The 24454-nt window shown below is 37.6% G+C and overlaps 1 protein-coding gene across 3 annotated transcripts in view; it reads left to right on the forward strand.

Moving 5' to 3' along the window:
• The window catches only part of wasf1 (WASP family member 1), a 92623-nt gene that overhangs the window by 16582 nt on the left and 51587 nt on the right, over window positions 1-24454 (forward strand). For all 3 annotated transcript variants that reach the window (XM_066701176.1, XM_066701186.1, XM_066701196.1), the window contains exon 2: window positions 18402-18562. In XM_066701176.1, the coding sequence (XP_066557273.1) occupies window positions 18430-18562 (133 nt within the window). In that variant the 5' untranslated portion in view covers window positions 18402-18429. The remainder of the gene's footprint in view (window positions 1-18401; window positions 18563-24454) is intronic.

Raw genomic sequence — 24454 nt, forward strand, 5'->3', positions numbered from 1 at the left:
TCTGATGAAAACACTTGATAGATATTTTTATGTATAGTTTTTTTCTTCACAATGCTTGGCAAGAGAGCTTTTCATTATGCATTGGAGACTGTCAAGCAGGGGTGGTGAGATCTTCCTGCAGAAAGTTGCTGTGAAAGTTTGTTAGCACTCCTAAGTCCCACATGCACTCCGCTGTTGTGTTTTGGGATTACAGACACAGCCTGGGCAAATCTCCAGTTATTGATTGCTTACAGTATGTGGAAAGCTGGGGGCTGTTTGGAGTGGGTTGATTTTTGTTTGCAAGAACAGTCTCAAGCTCATCTCCACCATCGCTGTTTATTAACCTGTGTATCCAGAGGCCCGTTAGTGACACGAGCCAGCTGAGGAGGAGACCACCTCTGTAATGGGACAAACAAGTTTCAACCAAGCTCTCTGTCTCCAAGATATTTTCATGGATTGAGCCACTAACTTTTTTAAATCCAACATCAATGGAATAATACTCTCCATTGTAATGTACAGAGAAGGAATCTAAGAAAAAATAAACTTCATTTGAATCCATAGTATTTTGCGTATACATTAGATGTGTAGCCTATGCAAAACAAAAAGCTCTGATTTAGCATCTCATTTCAAATGGTCCTTCAGCGTCTAGGCCATTGGAGCTGCCAGACAAACTGTGCTGCATTTTAAAGGTAGTGTTACCAGTGCAATCTGAGCTTCTTGATTTGAGGGTGTTGCATGGGCACACAATATATGAAGCCAGAGGAATTTATATTTCTTTAATGGACTTTTTCACAAGGGAACTCCTCACTTCTTAAAGTAGGACCGATCTACCATTATGCAGAAATCATAATAAAACAAGTGCTGATTGCACTTGAAATAGTTTTCTGTTTTCCCCTATTAAGATCATTAGCGCTCAATATTATAGTCATCTTGGCAAGCATGCATCACACTGAAGTATAAATTGAATCCATCCATTTTAATTGATCAAGTACATTTGAATGCAGAAACCTTTCTTTAGTTTAGTGAACGAAGGTGGTTCAGTTGCTAACCATTTACATTTTAAGAAACATAATTTGTTGTGTTTCAGCATGACAATCCTGAGCACTGTCTGGCAAAACCATTTTCCCACTATAAGAAATGAAACCCTTAGAGAGACCTAATTCTTCAAAACTAGCCAAGAATATTTTATTTTATTTCTTTAATATGAGCCTTAGTTTGTAAGATCAGTTTTTCTCAATTTTCAACATGCCCTTGGGACTTTCTTGGCCTTGTGGTTTAAATCATGTTGAGATGGTTTGGTATTTTTAGTGTATATGTACAGTAGTGTGCAAAAGGTTTAGGCAGGTGTGAAAAATAGACATGTTAATAGATTATATGTATCAATTAACTAAATGCAAAGTGAGTGAACGGAAGAAAAATCTACATCAAATCCATATTTGGTGTGACCACCCTTTGCCTTCAAAACAGCATCAGTTCTTCTTGGTACACTTGCACACAGTTTTTGAAGGAACTCTGCAGCTAGGTTGGCCCAAACATCTTGGAGAACTAACCACAGTCCTTCTGTGGATTTAGGCAGCTTCAGTTGCTTCTCTCTCTCCATGTAATCCCAGACAGACTCGATGCTGTTGAGATCAGGGCTCTGTGTGGGCTACACCATCACTTGCAGGACTCCTTGTTCTTTACGCTGAAGATAGTTCTTCGCTGTTGTGTGGGGACGTTGTCATGCTGCAGAATAAATTTGGGGTTAGTCAGATGCCTCCCTGATGGTATTGCATGATGGATAATATCTGCCTGTACTTCTCAGCATTGAGGAGACCATTAATTCTGACCAAATCCCCAACTCCATTTGCAGAAATGCAGCCCCAAACGTGCAAGGATGCTCCACCATGCTTCACTGTTGCTGCAGACACTCATCCATGTACCGCTTTCCAGCCCTTTGGCGAACAAACTGCCTTCTGCTACAGCCAAATATTTCAAATTGTCACTCATCAAAATGTTGTCGTGCATAGTTGAGTCGCTTGCCCTTGTTTCCATGTCGGAGGTATGACTTTTTGGCCACAAGTCTTCCATGAAGGCCACTTCTGACCAGACTTCTCCAGACAGTAGATGGGTGTACCAGGGTCCCACTGTTTTCTGCCAGTTCTGAGCTGATGGCACTGCTGGACATCTTCCGATTGCGAAGGAAAGTAAGCATGATGTGTCTTTCATCTGCTGCAGTAAGTTTCCTTGGCCGACCACTGCGTCTACGGTCCTCAATGTTGCCCATTTCTTTGTGCTTCTTTAAAAGAGCTTGGACAGCACATCTGGAAACCCCTGTCTGCCTTGAAATGTCTGCCTGGGAGAGGCCTTGCTGATGCAGTATAACTACCTTGTGTCTTGTTGCTGTGCTCAGTCTTGCCATGGTGTATGACTTTTGACAGTAAACTGTCTTCAGCAACCTCACCTTGTTAGCTGAGTTTGGCTGTTCCTCACCCAGTTTTATTCCTCCTACACAGCGGTTTCTGTTTCAGTTAATGATTGTGTTCAACCTACATATTGAATTGATGATCATTAGCACCTGTTTGGTATAATTATTTAATTATACACCTGACTATATGCCTACAAAATCCCTGACGTTATGCAAGTGTACCTAGAAGAACTGATGCTGTTTTGAAGGCAAAGGGTGGTCACACCAAATATGGATTTGATGTAGATTTTTCTTCTGTTCACTCACTTTGCATTTAGTTAATTGATACATATAATCTATTAACGTCTATTTTCGAAAGCATTCTTACTTTACAGCATTTTTTCACACCTGCCTAAAATTTTTGCACAGTACTGTATTTGTATGGTTTTTGTTTGACTGCACAGAGTTGTCTTACTGAGATGCTGAAGTTCACCAATACACCAATGTGATCCTTTTAGTTTATAAAACAAACTCAAATGGAGATGTACGGAAGCGTATTGCTGCCACACGAAAAAAAAAATCTATTGCGTAATTACGTGATAACTATCACGTTTTTAAATGATGGGGAATTGTCACATAATAACAGACTGAACTAGAATAAAGGAGACAAAACAATGTCAGACGTTAGGGATTTTGTACGAAATTACTTTAGGTTGGGATTCAGCCCCAGGGAAATGTTACAGTATTTGGCTGTTTTATAAACAAAATCCCATAATACTGCAATTTCACTATGGTAAAATACTGATTTATACTAGAGATTTCAAGGAATAGAGGTCATATATTCAGAAAATACACATATTAAGTTCAGCATGTGCATAGGCATGTTTTGTGCGCGTGTCCATATATGTTTGTTTTACTCAAGATAATAATGTGTGAAGGTTACAAATAAGCTTGGGGAGTCATATATACTGCGTGTATGTATGTTTCCACCCAGGCTAAAACGATAGTCTGAAGATATAAATACTGTGCATTTGTTCAGGATAATTCATTTTGAGTAGTTTCTATTTTTAAGTTATTAGATTGAGATGTCCCAGATTCAATTTGATTACATGATATATTTTCGTGTGGCAGCAATACGCTTCCGTAGAGATGGAATTAGACATTTAACAATGTTTTCTGGTACACATTTTACACTTCTGTCATATCTAAGTAACACCTGCTTACCTGTGGCTTTGGTAAAATAGCACTATAATGCTTTGTGTGAAGTCTAACGTATATATTACTTTAAGTGCTTTAAAACTTGTATTTTACCAAGCATTTTTCCCCACAGCCTGATGATAATCAGGAGCAAGTATACCCAGAGGAAAGCCTGTGGCTCATGAATTTCACCTTCTCCAGTAGGAGTCTCTGTCTGTCAAAATGGATATTATAGTCTGCAGGCCTGAGATATGAATTATGCTTCAGACATTGGCCCGCAGCTTAGCTGAATTGTATGACTGGCTTGCACATTTCCATGCCACCTAATATTGTTTGACATAATTTATTGCTCTGGAGTTGTTTTATGGTTTAGTTGTATGGAATCTAAATTGAAATATTTAATTGCAGATTAAGTTTTAGCTTGGTTACTAAACAAATAGAGATTTCCTTCCCTTGTTTCACTGTGTGCAGTAGTATAAAACAGCAAAGCACTATTTAGATATAGCAGCCACTTCGGTTTTTTTCTTTACTTAAAGCCAGCTTTCTAGGACTAAATTCTACAGACACTTCTGCGCTGTGCTGTAGGCCTGAACTTGCCTACGACGCTAGTGTGCAGTAAGAAATGCATTAGAAACAGCTGTATTCTGTTTTCACTGGTATCCATTTCATGTACAATTATCTAAATCTTTGATCCATAAATAGGCTCACATAAGAATAATACTGACACACTGGGTTCACCCTTCTGTTTCCATGCTGGGAAGAAGCCTTTGTTTTGGACTTCGTGGCTTGAGTATTTTAAGTCTCCCTGTTGGCAATGAGAAGGCAGTGCATTAAGTCAATGCTGATCTTCACTGCCACGCATTTCTGATGCAATAATACAATTTTTTTAAATGTTAAAATTATGTAAATATTAATTTACACTTGTTAGTATAGTATTTTAAATTTCATGGCAATAAAGCCTTCTTTAAACAACATTCCTTATCCCATAATGAATACATTTTTTTTTATAAAATGCATTGCCTAAATTTAAAGCAATTTATCCAAAACTACAAACCCTGCTTTGCAAAAACTACACTTGCAATCTCCCAAAGCTTTCCCAGCATTATTCATTATACTATTGCAATAAGGAATAAAACCCAACGAAACTCTGCTTGAAATGCAAATTTTAAACAAAATGGCAAGTAAAAGCATATGCTATGTAAAGTGTGCAGCAAAGGAGGTATTTCTGTTTATGACCAGGTGTTTTCTAAGGTTATGCTGGTTAGGAGTTATGAGAAGGAAGTTCCTTCCTTCTTGCTGACATATTTCAGTCAGGCTAGACAAAATGTCAGACTTCCTTCTTATTTGGTTCCGTTTATCATCGCATCTCCTTCGTCCCAGACTGTGCTACAGTGTCCAGCTAAATATAAATTGAAAGGCATTCACTTAAAATGGAACATGAAACAAGGGGTCTAAGCAAGATTACCTTCACTCATTCATTACAGCTTTGCTATGTGAAGTGGCATTTTCAGTATAAAAGCTGCATATTACATAATTCACATTTAACTGTGGATTCTTTAAATGTTTTACTTATTTTCCTTTCTCTGCATCCACCCTAATTCGATGAACAAGCATTCTGTCACACATCACAGGCTCAATGGGACTGGAGAGATTTATCTTATTTTTTCCATTATTAATATATAAAAACACTCCACTAATTTCATTGAGCTGCAATAACAGCTGTAGACAATCTTCAATAGTTGACATTGGTTTAGCATAAAAAAATGCAACAATGCAGTAAGTTTTACAGTGAAGCAGAGCAATATACCGTAAGATCTATAAAACTATAGCAAAGGAGGTGCGGGGATACAGTATGCTCAAATAGCAAGCACACAGATCACATTAAACAAGGACTGCTTTTGATCTGATCTTCTGTATTGGGCCATGTGAAGTTTATAGGTTGCATCATAGTTGTGAGCATTACATGACATAAAAGGGATTTGTTTTTAACCTTTGTTTTTAACAAAAGCACTACTGCTTTATCAAAAGTATGTATATTTACAGTAGTTGTATTTGTAAGCTACAATTGAATTGGTAAAGTGAATTATTTATGCAGGTAATCAGATCACTGTCTGTGATGATTAAAGTGGTATTATTTGACCTTTTTCCCTCATGGATAATGAAGTAATGAACAGGAGACGCTTCTTTACACAGAGTTGTCACAATCTGGAACAAACTCCTCAGTAATGTGGTAGATGCTGAAAATTGGGGAACATTTAAAAATAGAATGGATAGGATCCTTGGATCACTTAGTTATTAATGGACACCAAATGAGCACGATGGGTCGAATGGCCTCCTCTCATTTGTAAACTTTCTTATGTTCTTATGTTATGTTCTTAAGTTTCCAGTGGACTGTCTGGACTGACAGCTTTGCCGTATCGTGTGTTGGAGGTGGGAGTGGGACAGAACAGTTGCACAGTTATTATGTTGCTCAAAGTTTAAGATGTCTGTGAAAGTTAACTGTTTGGAAGAACTCAGGAGGACAGATGACATGTGCAGCTGAATGTGAAGATGAAAATTAGATTAAAATTATATATTTAATCTAAAGTTTAAAGTAAGTGTGCCATGCTGGAGTTTCCTCTTGTGGAAATGTAACCTAAAACAAAAAAGACAGGATGAGCCAGTAACATTTAGTTATTGATTAGGACTGATACAGTTTGTACATCCAACGTCTCCGCTGCTTTTTCCCAGCATTCCTGTGGGTTTGGATTTCTTGATACAGAGAGAGGTAACCAAGGTAATTTACTCTAACCTGACACACTATCTGTGTCAAGCACCTATAGGGCTTGTATTTGTTTTCCAAATTTTTCTAAATAGTCCTTTTGCCTGTAATGTAGTCCTCCTGCCACAAGTGAGCACAGTGGTCTCCACAGTGATGAAGTAATAATGAAATAATGATTTTCACATTTGTTCTGTATTTTAATTTAACCCGCTGAATAAAACTGGTCTCTTTTTTCCCATTTTCATCTGTGATGTTTATGCCATAAAGAGGGAATAATAAGGTCCAACAGACGCATTTCTCTGTCAAACTGGAAATCGTTGTTTTTTTTTTTCTGGGCTTTTCAACTATCCAACCCCCCTCCCAGTATCATCTTTTATTAATTAATATTTATTAGATGTTTTTCTATGGTAGCATTTGTGTCCATATTGCAAATTGCACACACACATTAAACTAATCTGTACAGTATACATTCATTATGAATTAGTGGATAATTTTAAATAAAATACATGTATTGATTTACTTCTTGAATTTTTAAATCCATTTCATTTAAATGTTTAGTCGGGCATCTTGAGGTTTCAGTCTAATCTGCAAACTTCTCACATGGAGACTGAAATTGAACCTGAAACATTTTATTCAATACAGTTACTCAATAGCTTGAGTTTTGCTATGAATACAAGGAGGAATGCTAAGTTCCAATACATCAGCCCTAACTATCTTTCCTAAATAGCTTACACAGATAGCAGCTTCTCTGATTAATGACCATTAGCTCTCTAGTGAGCAGTAAAGGGACTTGTTCTGTTGTATATAGATCAGTTAGGTGCTTCATGAGAAAAAAAAATCAGAGGTAGGGGTAATTTTATTTATAGTTTTCCTATGTCATCAATTTGGATTTCATGCTGAAGTCATGAATTACAATAGCTGACACTTCAGATGCAGTAGGGTGCTATTGTAGTCTTAGTTGGGCGGCTGGTTTATGGACAGAGATGTATAAACCTTTGAAGTGGTTTGCAATGCTGTGCAACATTGGTCACCATGCTGTAATATTTCATTGACATTACAAAGGGAGTGGTGTGGTTTTTTTTTTTTTTTACATTTTTTCTTGGTACAGAGTTCCTACTGTTGTGTAATTGTATTTTTTTTTTTCTGATTTTTGAACTGAGATGCTCTCTGTTATGGGCTTATGATTATGAACAATTGGGTGTTTTTTTAAGCTAAAACTGATGTTTACAAGTGCAAACCAAAAAATGTTTATGAATAATGTACAGCAATTGTAAGTAACCAAAGTAATTCCTTATTTTGTCCTATTGTGAGCTACACCCCACCCCCTCCCTAATATATATATTTTATTGTTGGTTGAACAAGAGCTTCATGAATTTGGGAATATAGGTTATATTAACATGGCACTGTTTGGTTTGTATTTACTTGCATTTAAACTACCTTAAAAACCTGTTTTTAATGTTGATGCAATGGTTACAACATTGAGATTGCTGCTTTTCCTGCTGAAAGGAACTCTAGGGGTCTAGTTGTAGAGTATAAGGATGCCTCATATGGTTTTCGGTAGGATTTATACTTGGTCTGTCAAGTCATGCTTGGATTGGTGTTTCTCATTTGTCAGTGTGATGGGGGTTGCCATCTTCAATCCCCAATCTTTATCTTGTAACTTCAATGATAAAACCAAACTTGTTGAAGGTAACAATTAGCTCTACATTTTTAGCTGCTGCTAAATCAGGATTATGCTGCTGGGATATTCTCCCATCTGTATGTCCAACTTGCCCATTCTGGAAGTGTATATGATGCTGTGTTGCCCCATATTGTGAAAACAAATTAATAATAATCAGGTTGCCTTTTTGTCAGCCATTTCTAACATGCATGAAATGTGCTCATGAGATGCATTTCCTGTTCTGGATTGATAACAGCACTGTAACATCTATTACAGTTCACAAAGAAAGTAAATGTACTGCATTTACATTGTAGCCAATACTTTTGTGGTTGGTTCAGCATTAAATGTCCCTACACATACTGTTTTTCAGTCTTACTTGTCTCCAGTTATTTTTACAAATATGCTAATTTATTATTTATTTATTTATTTATTTATGTATGTATGCATGTATTTAGTTAGTAGTTTGGTGTAATTTCACAGTTCAGCAGTGCCAGGTATAGTTTCTCATGATGTCTTCTGCATATGACCTGATATGATCATTATAGGTGTAAGCTCTAATTCCTCTGTGCAGATGCTTCTCTAAGCTGCAGTAAAAAATAATTGTGCAGTAATTAAATCCTACTCTGATGTAAAGGGTTACATTTTAAATATCACCACACTTTCTTGCCAATTATATACAACAGTGCTGTATGTATTCAACTATATAACAATTTTTATAGTTGAAGGTTATATTATACGAGTCTGAAAATGATGTAGCACAGGCTTATCCGTTGTATGAAAGATTAGTAGTTTTCATAATGGCTTCTTGCTAAGGGACTTGCAGGACACATTCAGGATCATTGTTCTACACAGGAAAGGAAAAAAAGTGGAATACATATGCCATCTTCTCTATTGCTGGCAATAATTGCTCTCTTCTTTCTATGAAACTGTTTCAGTGCTCTCAGACTGAAACTATAATAAATTGGAAACTGATAATCTTGAAGGCTAATGTCAACTCTTGGAAGCTAAGCAAGGCTGTGCTTTGTCAGTGCATGGATGGGAAACCTCTGAGCCTTGATATATATCAGGTGTGCAAGTAGGTGTTGCTCCTCCCTCTGGACCAGAAATTCAAACCATTGCCCCAGTATTGTGCTGTGGTAGGGTGCTTGATGACTGGAGACAATACACATCCTGTGGTCCTCCTCACAGGAGCAGAAATATTATCCCCTGTTTCATGGCATGGGTATTGCATTAGTAATGGTATGTAAGACCCATGGAAACACTTGCATATGTTTTTAAACTCTTTAGTTCTCAGGTGTATTTCATTCAAAATCAGGATGGGAGAAGTATGCCTTCCAGTTCCAAGAAGATTTACTGCTGCTCAAAATTGTCTACTGAAATACAGATTCTTGGGTAGAGTGTGGAACTATAGCTGCATTTAGGCTATTTATTTTCAGTTTCTTTAACATGAGGGAAGTGATCAGGTACAGAACAAATGAGACCAGTACCCCACATCCAGCCCCAGGTCCCCCATCCCTAACCCCAATATCCCAGGTGGCAACCCACTTGTAAACCCCTATATCTCTGCCCAGAGGACCTCAAGAGCTTGAGTTTAAGTTATGATATCTGGAGACAGGTTCATTATAGCTCTATCGGATTTAGCAGTGGCTTTCCAAGCCCCCACAGCTGCAGGAGTTTCTATTGACTTATCCACACTGTGGAAAGAAACCTGAGAAATCGATTCACCTGGCAAGACTGGGACAAACCCTGATAACAAGGTCATGTGAAGAAGTCAGATCCTGGCTTGACAGGTGAATCAGTATCCCTTAATCCTTTTCACTGTGTAGAAGCGTTTTATCCCCCAGAAAAAAACATCCCATTAGTCAAAGTTCAGCACTTGGAAGGTTTGATTCCTGAACCAAAGCAACAAGGACACAAACTCTGTTCACTGTTACAGAAATAACAATGGCTGCTGACAAGGTTTAAAAACAACCACAGCCAACCACATATTTTTATATATAGTTAAAAATAGATATTTAAATTACCACAAGTGTGTTCAAATGTAAGGACAAACAGCTTAAATCCATGATGACCAAGGATATTTTCTGTACAGACACCTGCAGTGAAGTAACCAACACGGACACTACTGTTATCTTGTTACCAAAGGAAACCCTGACCTACAAAAAATGTTGCCGTTTGCAAGGTTTCTGGTTTGGATGCTTTCCATCCTAATCTCTGTCTCTCTTGAGGAATAGCATGACATTTGATGTCTTGCTATTGAACACACAGAGGAGGCCCAGCTGCTGAACAGCCGTTCACACTTGAGATTTAGGCCGGCCCTGTGCCGTGTCAAAACTAGTCCCGTTTTTCGAAATCATCTCGGAACATTATGCAAAGGAAAAGGGCATTAAGCGTATCTAGACCCTGAAGCAGTCTGCTTTTGAAGTACCACCTTATTAAGTGTTGGTCCGTCCTTCTATTTCCCCTAGGCCCTTCACGTACTTATTAGTGTTTAATTAGTATTATACCCCTCCCAAGTGAGTACTTTTAGGTTTTCTACAGAGTTTCACAGATACTTTGTTTGTCTGGACACTCAACTTGAACCTGCTCCAGTGCATTTGAGTTGGCTGGACTTATCTGCAACAAATTCAATGAGGAGAGTAACTTCCATGATTTGCAAATGTGTGTGTGTGTGTATGTATGTATGTATGTATATATGTGTGTGTGTGTGTGTGTGTATGTATGTATGTATGTGTGTGTGTGTGTGTGTGTGTGTATATATATATATATATATATATATATATATACTTTTTTTTGTGTGGAGATGTACAGATATTTCTTTACAATGCAACACTTACAAATGTACAGTAAAAATTGATGGATGCATCTTCATGCTTTTATATACTGTACCAAAACCTAGGGAAAGCACAATTTTCCCTAAGAAGGTCCATATTTCTCTGTTAAATGATTGTTAATATTCTACACATCAATGAAACCTTATTTAGTACATCCTTGGAATCTTACCATGTGATTATTCTGTGCTAGGGCTAGACCTAATCAAAACTTGGACATACTCGCAAAAGGCAAAGTACAAACTTGTACCCCATTGTGGTTTAATTTATGGTGAATAGTCACTTTCTGCTGCTTGCAAATCAGTAAGTTTGTAATTTTTCAGTTCTCGGATAGGTCAAAGTTTTGATGTTGGTCTTGACCAAATAACTTTGAGCATAGGAGTCAAAGATGGAAATACCATTCAACAGATTTAAAAAGAACATGATACTGTGCAAGAACCAGCACCAAAACCTGTTGATTGGTGAAGATCAGCAGTGTTTTCCATCAATATGTAAACGTTATGTAGAAATTCATCTTGCAGCTCAATTCTTGACCATTGAAGGGTTCTTCTAGATGTATTTTATTTTAACCTAATGTTCTGCTGTGAGTGGACCAACCATAAAAGATGCTATTAACTCAATGGAATCATCTGCTCACTTAAACTGAATCTTTTTATTTAGGCCTACTTATTTTTTACTTTATTTTTCTCCTCTCTGGTTCAAAAATCAATATGATTTATATTGAAGTTGATTTAGGGGTTATTTAAACATGCAAGAATACATTTTATAGTCCACCCAACATTCAGCATTACATTTCTTCTATCTTATAAATACTGGATAAACCACAAATAGTTATTGAAATTAAATTGTTTTGAAATCTCTGGGGTTGTTTTTTTTTCCCCCAATGTTGTATTCACAGCTCCATCTGGTTACACTTCTGCTAATCAAGCTCATCTCAATTGCGATCAAGGTCTGCTATGAAGAAGTAGTAACAGTTTCTTTCACTTTTTAATCTGTTTCTAATATTAGTTTTGAAAGGGGAAACAAACTAATTTCTATCGTATAACATGTTGCATATGCAACTGCAGTAGACTCTTCCAGCTTTCCTTCATGAATTACACCAGAGCTCCATTGTTGAGTTGTCTAATGGTATTTATTATTCCATTAGCATTTAATTTCCTTCTTGATTGCAATATTGTGCAGGGTGTAATGAGCCATGCAAGCTGTCTGTACCGGTCTATTCAGTTGCCTTGAGTACAATAGGCAGCTCCTTTTTTTCTCTTCATATTCTGTGTGTGTGTGTGTGTGTGACGAGACCCTAGTCTCCTGTCATAATTTTAGAGGTTAGCAGTTGTTTCAGAAAACAAAAACTGTAATTATTTCTTGATCTCCATACATTTCAAGTTTGCTTTTTATTCTCACCCCTTCTCTAGCATGATTGGAAAAATGTGGAGAACGTGGTCACGAGTGGGGCGGTGTTTGTCTTTTTTTTGTTAGTCGTCTCGGTTGTTGCAGCAGGAGGCTGTGTGCTGAATCCTAATGCCCCCGTGCCTGGGCCAGGGCTTCTCCCAGCCGGCCCACTGACCAGAGGAGCATTTGATCTGCACACTCGTGCCACCCGAGTCCCTCCTATGGCTGTGAGAGCCGTGCCTGTGCTCTCGCATGAATAGCCCATGACAAGACTTGAACAGGGAATGTAGCCGAGGTGAAGAGGGACTGCCAAGGTACAGTGTCATGCATTGTCCCGTTACTGATCCGTTTTGTATAGGGAGGACTATAGTGACGGCTATAAATCGGACTCAATTAAAATTAACTTTTATTTTCCTTTCTCTCTCGCTCTAAAACATTCTGCAAATTTGTCATTATCACAGAATTCATAGAAACAATTGTAATTGTAAAATGCTGGTTTTGAGGTTTTGAAAGGGGGTTGAGGAGATTAACATTTATCATCCCCCCCCACCCCCCAACTGTTTTTTTTTATTTTATTTATACAAGTATTAATGTTGTAATCCAATGTATTTTTCATTTAGGCTGTAGAATAAGGTTTTCAATTAGCCCTGGAAAGTGTATCATATGCATCTGCAGGTTCTTGCAAAAGTACTAACAGACATTTGTGGCAACGTTTTCTTTTGCACTAATTTGTGTTTTTCATAATTATGACACATTATCATAATCCATAAAGAAGTAAACTTTGGCTCAGAAGGAATTACAGAAGATTAAGGGGTATTGGTTTGACTTAAATGAGTATGAGCTAAGTACAGTCACTGACATTTCTCAGCCTATTGTGCTACCCACTTTGCTGGTTCAGGATTCCTTTTTTATCCTGAAGATTGAAGAGCTGGTTTTGCATTTCTCCTCATGAACTTTTCACTCTTGCTGGGTTTTGCAGCACAAATTAAACTACTTCCTGACTACATCTAACCATTTCAAGTGTTTTGAAAATAGATACTAGATACTAGGACTGTATCTTTTACATACACGTTACATCTTCCTGATTCACCTTATCTGTATATGTGTGTATGTATAACCCATTTAAAAATAGAAAACCCACATGTTAATCAAACACACATTTCATGCCCCTCAAAATTTTTGCATTCTCCACTGCGATGTAAAATGTTTTTTTTCAAAATGCAGTGCTGTCTCATTACATGGTCTTTTTGTATTGCTCTTCTCTGATGAGACAATGGAAAATAAATGGCTACGGAAGAAAAAAAAAATCCACTTGGCAAAGTAAAGCTGTGGTGTGTTGTTGAGCCCCTAGGAGACGCAGGATCTCTTGGTAAAGTGGCACCACACTGACTGAACGAAATTTACTCTATTTCTCAAACTCATAGTGAAACTCTTAATAATTGGTGATTTTAAAAGTGGATCTGAATGTGCTGTAATTTTATGATGAACTGTAATTTTAAAACTGCTGTGTAGGCTATTTGTGGTCCGGTCTATATTTTATAACCGATGAGAGATTGAAATCCGTTTTTAAAATATGAAGAACTTTCAAAACAACTTTCAGAATAGAATAAAGGCCAATATAATTGTATATTGCATAGCACCAGAAAGACTCTTCATATCCCAATCAAAAGAAGCTTTCTAATTGTATCCATTATGAAAGATTCTAAAGGTTTTAATAAGGCCATTCCAGCAACAGGCCTCTGACCTGTGGTGTACAGCAATAAATGGGACCATTCACTTTAAATGGTGCACCTTTTACATCCGGTTTTATCCATCCCAGGTTTAAGTGTAATATAATTCTATAGAGACCAGCTCCAAACTGCAACACTACTGTAAATGTATAGTATTTGATGGAAAACTTTATTTAACTGCAGAGAAAAGATCATGACACAGCATTACAAACAGGAAGGTTATTCATCCAGCAATATCTCCACTTTAACAAACACAGTAGCATCATTGTGGAATGTGCTGTGCAACACCACTGACAGATGCCACTAATGCAAATGAAAAAATAATGTCCCAAATCTTCTCTTCTCTTTTCAGAAAGCTGATTAAAACATTTTACACACATCCGTAAAAGTCTTGCTCACTGTGTTAAATAATGATTATCACATTTAGGGGTACTTCCTCTTATATTTTAAAGACCGAATGCTTTAATTCTCATTCATAATATTGCCATAAGGATATGTAAGCTTCTAAATAAACCACTTGAACCACTCGCATGAAGAACTAGGGTGGTATAATGGGTGGTATAATTGGGTTTTCAAGTTATGAAGAAAAATGTGTGGGGTGGGGGGAGGAAAAAAAAATTTTTTTTTTAATTTTGATAAAATCAAAGCTTTGACCCACTTGCCAATTACAAATTGAAAACCAATACTTTACAGTGGTTATCCATTGGATAGATTGAAGCCTCCAGCAAAAAAGAAAGCCTCCACAAAATTATAGCTTTGGAATTTGGCTGTTGGCAGGTGGGTTCAAGCTTTGATTTAATTTGTGCCCTTGTCATACTTCATAGTAAACTGTAATTATGGCATTTGGAGAACTACCTTTGGACATGTGAGAAATATTAAAACTGGTTTTCAGTTGAGTTGAGCATTAATAAAAGTTGTATTTCTGGCAAATCGATTGGATTTTTTTTTGTAGACCGTGTTCTGGGAATTTCCTACTTGCCAATGTGTTAACATACACAGGCCTATATAGTATTTTTTTTGTTTGATCCTTTAGGCCTTCATGATAAGTGTCTTTTTGTGCTAGTACAGAAATGATCTGCCTTTGCATTTTGGTCTTGAAACTATGGTGTTAATTGGTGCTTTGTCTCCAACATTTAAAGAACAGAAAAAAATCATTAAAGCAGGGGTGTTTTGGATAATTACAAATTGTATATGAGTTCCTACCTTCCAGAGTAGAGCCATGAAAATATGTAATTTTGCATAATGGATTGATAGATCAGTAGAAAATGTTTTTACTATATTGCTTCCTTGTTCCTCCTTTTATCTTACAATAAAAACTCTATCATGTAGTAAATGGCAAAATATTTTTTGTAACTCTAACTTCCATAAGAGACTAGAAATGTCAGAAATGTCTATAGTACCTTGTCTACAGTTAAGGTGAGAGTCCTCTTCTTTTACAGAATACTGCAAAAAGATATGCGATCTGGGTGCTTTTACTGACTGCATATGTTTTAAGTGGTTTTGATTTTAATGGATTTGGCAACCTGTAACTTATGGAGATGTATGTGATTTTGATTTTTGTCAATTGTTTCTAAAAAGTGCCAGTGGCCTCATGAGAGCTTTTAAATAACAGACAGAATAAATACCATAAAAATAATTTAAGCTTCTGTAGAAGGCAAGGTCTTGCAAAACACTAAGCACTGCAGTGCCAGGTAAATTTGCAGTGGTACTTCTCTTAAAAGCTTCTGCAATTAATTTGGAAAATAATCTCCAGAGAAAGCCTCCTTACTTATCTTTTAAATGTATTTTTAAGTTAGTACAGCATGTCTCCATAGCACACCAGTTTGACGAATCAAAAATACATGCCATACTGCATAAGAATTAAATTGGTCCCATTTTTCCAACACATTATACTTGAGTTTCTGCTCTGATGGTTGTTTCTTTCACAAAGTTCTGCAGCTCTTAGGAATTAAATGAAAATCAAACTTTATTTGATGGCTGTACCAATGTTTCAGCCATTTGTCTTCATCAGGGTAAGTTAAGTCCTATGATAGTTCTAACATGCACATGAGATGTAGCTACCCTTCATTCAGGAGTCACTTTCAATGTACTTCTTTCATTAATCACATACTTTGTGCCGAAACCAGTTCCTTAGTTGTGCACAGTAACTTGACAGCTGGAGAGAGAACATCAATATGAACAACTAAAAGTAAATTTCTTGTGGGGAAGATGATGTAAAAATCATCTTCAATCAATAGTCTGTCTCCGTTCATTCATTGTAACCTAAATTGAGTAGTTTATAGATTTTGTCTAAGGCTATGAACTGTAAAATCAACTCCTGCTACAAAAACTGAACATTAATATTGGAACAAGTTTACCTGTAACTAAATTGATTTGCCAACCAATTGAAAAGGTTCTACGGAAGACATTGGAGGAATCCCTGTAGGTGTGGGGGGTGTAGGGAGGCCATCTGAGGAATACATTATTTTTAGAAATGTGCAGTGATCTACAGTACAGGTTTGTACCAATAACCCATTATCATTCAATAGAGTGCAAATAATTTGTGTCACAAGGGGAGAAATTATAAATCTGAAATTATCGGTGTATTTGAAGTTGAAGGGTGTCCTGCTTTCTACAAGTGGTGAAGAAACTGCCTGTATTGGCAGAATCCAACACAGCAAATGTGGCTCTTGGCATAACTGTCCAGTTGGACAATCCATTACACAAAAGAAAGTCAGCAGAGGTCTCTAAAGGGAAGGCTAATCCATTCTCTTAAAGAATTTGTCAAATGAAAAAACAATCATTTGATCCTCCCTCCAATAGGGTTGGCTCAAAATCACATTTTCACCATTTCGGAATCTCTTTAAAACTGCCTTTTTCATATAATACAGGCAGGAAATTGCTGGTTTTTGACTCTTAATACTAAAGATGAAGGAAAATGAAAACTTCAGCTGAGTAGTAAATTAAGCTGTATCATAAAACCATCCATTTCTGAGTAGTCAACTTCATTTGAAGTCAAATGTGTACTGCTGACCAGTCCTGAAGCAACGGTCGCATTGTCTTGCTGGTGTGCAATACTTCACACAATGCGACGTTTCATCCTACCAGTTGTTGAGGTTAATCTATAATTAAAAGCATCCAATTTGTAATCTTATTTACGTTGTAATGTTATGTCACTTTTTATGTTGTTAGTGTTTTTTTTTTTTTATGTGGTACCAATTAAACTTCCCTGCCTGCTGCATGCTTGGCTATTGTTTGGTGGACAGCAGGTGAAGCATTGAGGAATGACTTTGACACTTCAATTAAAAAGTTAACCAGTGCGTATAGTAATACAGGACTGAATGGGCTAAGGGAAGGAGTCGTAAATGTATGGTAATTTCAGTCACTTAAAACAACTGAAAGTTGTACACAACATTTGCAGTTATGGTTTCATTTTTGTCATTCTTTTTCATAAAAAAAAATTATGTATATTTCCCTTAGAGATATGAAAATATATTAATTTCTTGATTTAGTTTTTAATGATTCATCTAAAAATATATATCCCAGTTCAAACAAAATCTAAAAGGCATAAAAGAAAGTACATTTGCATTACAAATTAATATAGCCTAGATAACCTTCTCATTTTCTGTGTTGCATTTTATAGGGTTTCTTAATCTAAAGGACCAACAGACCTGGAAAGAAAGAAATGGGACACTTGAGTGCATTAGTTTTCATTAAAACTTAAGAAGACCTCATTAGAAGTAATTTTGTTGTGGCAGTAAAAAAACATTTCAGCATTTTGACAACATAATGTACTACACTGGCAAGATTGTTTTTGTGAGTGTAAAACTTTGAGCTTTGTCTTCTATTTTAGATGCACACTATGTAAGTTATTTTAAAAACATCACATGTAGTCTATTAGTTTTAAGCTGTTTACAAGGCAAGATTTCCTTTTCTAATTAGGCATACAGGGAGGAAAAAGTAAATCTAGGCAACAGCTAAAATTATTTTTCTTTTTAAATGATGTTTCTTTGTGGTAATAACTTCACATTTCCAATCCAGGTGGCTCCATTTGTAATTCAAGACTCGTCTGCAGAAAGTCTTGTCTTCACTGAATTGGTCCATTTTAATCCAAAACAAGCCATCTCCAATGTGCTGATTAATACTGGTGAAAGTTGCAGGGTGAAGCCCCTTACTGGAAAAATAAATGGAGGCTGTGACTTTGGACTAAATTGAGTGTGAATTGAGAATATTAAACATTGGAATGCAGTTACCGTGCCTGAACAACTATTGACCAGAAGACGATAACAGCAGTTTGTTGCAATTTATAGTTTTCTGGGATGCTTCATCTTATGCAATCTGTCTGATCACCAGGTAGCCTAAAGGAGATACCACAGAACATTAGCATGTGTGTGCGTGTGTGTGGTGGGAAGCATTTGGCTAAAGTTAGCTTCCAGATTCCTGTGTTTCAAAGATCGATAGTGTCTCAACACTTTCTCTCTCCTCCTAGGTGTCTTAACCTATAGACCGACCCCAAAATGCCATTAGTGAAGAGGAACATCGAGCCCAGGCACCTGTGTCACACAGTGCTGCCCAGAGGCATTAAGAATGAGCTGGAATGTGTGACCAACGTCTCCCTGGCAAATATCATACGGCAGCTCAGCAGCCTGAGTAAGTGTGCATGCTTATTATTTTCTGATTGACATGGCTCCGGGACTGTTCTCTTGCAGGGATTAGACAGTTTAATGCCACTTCCGATTGTGCTGCCGTTACATCTCAGGAGCTCGGCAGATCTGGAGACTCAGACGCACGCTCCCAAAGGAAGGCAAGTGTTGCAAGAAGTGCTGTTTGACGGTACAGTCATGGGTGGTTTGGAATTATTCATTGCTGCAACCCTTCATTAGCAATTCATTCCACACGACAGGAAACCATCCAAAGATTGAATTTAAGATTTATTTGAAATAGCTCAGTTCAGAACTTCTCATTACACTTGTGCTAGTTTTGGGTTTCTTTTTTTACCTGTACACCTGGGTAAACACTATTTTAAGGTAGAAAGTGGTTTCTGACCATAAATTAAAGCACAGTGGGGTTCAATTTTGTACTTTGACATTTACAAGTATGTCAAAGTTTTGATTTGGTCTAGCCCTAGCACAGAAGAATCACCTGATTTAACATTGCAAGAATCTACTAAATAAGGGGTTCATTTATGTGTATAATATTAACATAAAGAAATTAACACTGAAATATGGACCATCTGCTCAAAGTTTGAGTTTGGCAATTACTCGGCTTTGAAAATTGTGGTTTCCCTATGTTTTGATTCAGTATAAAAGAATACAGATGCATCCATCCATCACTATCTAACTGACAAACAACTGACATTGGTTGTTTCCAAACAATATGCTTCTGATTTTCTGAGTAATTGTAAAAGAACATAAGTGCAAATAAAGAAAAGCAGACATTTTTGTGACGGAGACATTTCTTTCCTGGGTTATATTTGTAGATGAAAAATTGTGTATCAAGATTTTGCATTTGGGTGTAAAATAAATTCATAGTTGTCTAGTTGGCCAACTCTGTGCTCACAAGTCATGCTCCTGAGTCTTGAAATAATTTGCTTTGATGTCATATTACTAGCAGCACTGTGCAGTTTTAACAACCCTTTTTTTATTCCTATTTTATGAATCTCAGCATCTTAGTTGCCATTTTTATTGCTTCTGTGTCGCCTGAATGCTGACATTGATGAATCTGCCTTCGCTTATAAATCTCCCCCCCACTGCACTTTCTAGGTCTGTGCTATATATATACACCCAGACACACACATCCGCACTTTTTTTTTTTTTTTTTTTTTTGGTGTTTGCCTGTATTCAGAATTTTGCAGTTGCTTTTGTTGAATTAAATTTTCCATGCATCTTATCTAGATTACCTTGTATTGACCTAGGTGAGTCCAGAGTACGAGCTATTTTTGAATCATTGTACCATATCGGACCAGCTTGCTATTCATACCTTGTCAGTTATGTCCTGTAGCCTGTATTAGGAAAACTAATGACCTCCCCTCCCATCTTATCAGCAGTGAAGACTTCAGTTAAATGAATATAATGTAAAGGATACCCCTGTCTATTCTATATGTCTGGTATTCCAAAGCCCACAGGATACAGCTCTATGTGCATTAGTTGATAGAATTGGGAAAGGGGAGTTCTTCAGTGTGCCATCATTTCTCCCAGGTTCATAAGATGTAACTAGCATTTGATGGCAGTAGCACTTGCTGCAGCTGGTAGTTTTCTATAAAATACAGTGGGACATGATGATGTGTTTACTGGTCAGATTATTAAGCACCATATTTTCATAGCTGATTTTAAACATGTAAGGTAATATTTTTACTGACCACAGGATATGTTCTACTTGGGTTTGAATGTCAGAGTGAACTCACTACATTTCTGCACAGCCAAAGGACAGGCTGCCCTTCCTTTTCCCCCTCCATGCTGAACTGATAAGGTTTACTGTAGGAACACAGTTGTACTGAACACATATGAAATGCACTCTTCTATCAGTTAAAATAAGATTGATCTTCTTTATTCAGAGAAAACATTTAGTTTTGCTGCTCTGATTCTTTTAAGCATATCAACATCTGACATTTAACATGGTAATCCTATATCCAACATAACGTTCACCCTAGGCTAGAACACTTGAAATAACTTTGGAGCTGATGCTTTCCACAGTATATAAATGGTGATGACAAATTAAACTGGAGCGTAGTTCACACAGGGGAGTGGTTGTTTGGTGTCATACAAAGTTGTATTTGCAGATTTGAAGAGCATGCAAAGCAGCAGTGAGGTGATTAAATGGAAACAAAGAAAAAAAACTATGCCAACTTGTTCAAAACAAATTGGCTTTTTAACCTTCAGACAAATTTGAACGATAACAACCCTCTGTTTCTCCCTGAGTGAGGGGTACACAGTCCATGCAAAATGAGCAGCAAACCAAATATCAACAATGTGGTAGTTAAAATATTATGTACCCCAATGCCAGTGGTCACTGGAGCTCATGATATGAGAGGTTTGCTTTTTCCAGGAAAGGGGTGAATGTATTTTTAGACTCCTGGAATGCTGCAGCTCTGAGATCTAGGCACCCACTGAGGCTAGACACGAAAATTGGGCCTCCTTGTTTGGGTTTTTATGCAACATCTCCTTTTTCCCTCCCCTGACCTATGTGTGATGTCTAAATACGAGCTTAATAAACCATTGAATAATTTACTGTGAATAAGATCATATTCTATCAATATTAACAATACCACAGAGCTATTTTCTGACCATTATTTTGTGGTATCATTCCATTAACAACATGGTTGTACTGTGTTATAGACAAAGGTTTGAAGACCAGCACTGTTTATAACCCCTTGAAGTCTCCAGTCCCCTAACAAGTACCTAATTTTTGCTTCAAGTTGAATCAATTTCTGAGGGGTCGTCCTTTCATTGAGTACAATGACCCTCCAGCAGTGTTCCATACAAATCTTGAGTTTCCGTTTAGAACATGTAGAACCCCAAGTATAAACCAGTTGGAGAAATAGACTTCTGACCACTGGTTATCAGCATTACCTTTTAGTTGTTTCATTAGCATAAGGTGTTCATTAGCTTAAGGTGTTACACAGTTTATGTATCTGTAAAACTCATCTAATATTTGATGTTTTATATCCCCTGGTAAGGTCTTTTATGCTTCAATCCAATTGAATCTCACCATCAACTAATGTACCTCATGTGTGCCATTCCTGGGAGGGACACACTTTTCATTTGCTTTCAGTTTTTGATTATTCATATTTTGTTCTAATCAAGTCACATTCAACAGGATAATGTTTCACACAGTTGAGTCGGGACTCAAAGTATGCTGAATTTAACAGTCTGTTGCACAAAGTAATTTGGAAGCTAGCTAAACCATCAGGTTGACTTGTTTTTAAATGTTGTAATTCAATCTTAAATAATTTAAGAATCTCATATACTTAATGGCATTCGCAAACTGAGCAATATTTGTAAGCAGAACATTTGTATACACTTCTGATTTGTGTATCCCTTACAAAACTAATGAAACGTCTACATTTCTGTGCTGGCCTGGCAGCACAATTTAACCAGTGTTAGCTGTAATCGTTAGTACTTGGCAATAAATCTAAACATTTTAACTTATTGTTTAAAGTTAGTTTCACACTTTCTAAATATATCTACAGATCATTTTGGTTCTGTTTTTTCTCATATGTCTGCCTACCTGGGCTCACTTTTTCTTCTCTTGCCCCACAGTGGTGAAATGAGCTGCCCGTGAGCATTAGGGTTGCACTGTCTTAAGCCCTTTTGCCATAAATTCATCAATAGCCTACCCAGATCTGACATTCTGCCTTAATTTTATTAATTTTATTCTTAGTTGTATTTACTGTAGAAATGTATACAGTACTATGCAAAAGTTTTAGGCGGGTGTGAAAAAATGCTGTAAAGTAAGAATGCTTTTAAAAATAGACATGTTAATAGATTATACACTCACCAAAGGATTATTAGGAACACCTGTTCAATTTCTCATTAATGCAATTATCTAACCAACCAATCACATGGCAGTTGATTCAATGCATTTAGGGGTGTGGTCCTGGTCAAGACAATCTCCTGAACTCCAAACTGAATGTCTGAATGGGAAAGAAAGGTGATTTAAGCAATTTTGAGCGTGGCATGGTTGTTGGTGCCAGGCGGGCCGGTCTGAGTATTTCACAATCTGCTCAGTTACTGGGATTTTCACGTACAACCATTTCTAGGGTTTACAAAGAATGGTGTGAAAAGGGAAAAACATCCAGTATGCGTCAGTCCTGTGGGCGAAAATGCCTTGTTGATGCTAGAGGTCAGAGGAGAATGGGCCGACTGATTCAAGCTGATAGAAGAGCAACTTTGACTGAAATAACCACTCGTTACAACCGAGGTATGCAGCAAAGCATTTGTGAAGCCACAACACGTACAACCTTGAGGCTGATGGACTACAACAGCAGAAGACCCCACCGGGTACCACTCATCTCCACTACAAATAGGAAAAAGAGGCTACAATTTGCACAAGCTCACCAAAATTGGACAGTTGAAGACTGGAAACATGTTGCCTGGTCTGATGAGTCTCGATTTCTGTTGAGACATTCAGATGGTAGAGTCAGAATTTGGCGTAAACAGAATGAGAACATGGATCCATCATGCCTTGTTACCACTGTGCAGGCTGGTGGTGGTGGTGTAATGGTGTGGGGGATGTTTTCTTGGCACACTTTAGGCCCCTTAGTGCCAATTGGGCATCGTTTAAATGCCACGGCCTACCTGAGCATTGTTTCTGACCATGTCCATCCCTTTATGACCACCATGTACCCATCCTCTGATGGCTACTTCCAGCAGGATAATGCACCATGTCACAAAGGTCGAATCATTTCAAATTGGTTTCTTGAACATGACAATGAGTTCGCTGTACTAAACTGGCCCCCACAGTCACCAGATCTCAACCCAATAGAGCATCTTTGGGATGTGGTGGAACGGGAGCTTCGTGCCCTGGATGTGCATCCCACAAATCTCCATCAACTGCAAGATGCTATCCTATCAATATGGGCCAACATTTCTAAAGAATGCTTTCAGCACCTTGTTGAATCAATGCCACGTAGAATTAAGGCAGTTCTGAAGGTGAAAGGGGGTCAAACACAGTATTAGTATGGTGTTCCTAATAATCCTTTAGGTGAGTGTATGTATCAATTAACTAAATGCAAAGTGAGTGAACGGAAGAAAAATCTACATCAAATCAATATTTTGTGTGAACACCCTTTGCCTTCAAAACAGCATCAATTCTTCTAGGTACACTTGCACACAGTTTTTGAAGGAACTCGGCAGGTAGGTTGGCCCAAACATCTTGGAGAACTGACCACAGTTCTTCTGTGGATTTAGGCAGCCTCAGTTGCTTCTCTCTCTTCATGTAATCCCAGACAGACTCAATGTTGAGATCAGGGCTCTGTGGGGGCCACACCATCACTTCCAGGACTCCTTGTTCTTCTTTATGCTGCAGATAGTTCTTAATGACTGTCGCTGTATGTTTGGGGTTGTTGTCATGCTGCAGACTAAATTTGGGGCCAATCGGATGCCTCCCTGAAGGTTTTGCATGATGGATAAATATCTGCCTGTACATCTCGGCATTGAGGAGACCATTAATTCTGACCAAATCCCCAAGTCCATTTGCAGAAATGCAGCCCCAAACTTGCAAGGAACCTCCACCATGCTTCACTGTTGTCTGCAGACACTCATTCGTGTACCGCTCTCCAGCCCTTTGGCGAACAAACTGCCTTCTGCTACAGACAAATATTTCACATTTTGACTCATCAGTCCAGAGCACCTGCTGCAGTATTTCTGCACCCCAGTCCCTGTGTTTTCATGCATAGTTGAGTCGCTTGGCCTTGTTTCCACGTCGGAGGTATGGCTTTTTGGCCGCAAGTCTTCCATGAAGACCACTTCTGACCAGACTTCTCCGGACAGTAGATGGGTGTACCAGGGTCCCACTGTTTTCTGCCAGTTCTGAGCTGATGGC

The sequence above is a fragment of the Amia ocellicauda genome, chromosome 1 (genome assembly GCF_036373705.1).
Source record: "Amia ocellicauda isolate fAmiCal2 chromosome 1, fAmiCal2.hap1, whole genome shotgun sequence".
Classification (NCBI taxonomy): domain Eukaryota; kingdom Metazoa; phylum Chordata; class Actinopteri; order Amiiformes; family Amiidae; genus Amia; species Amia ocellicauda.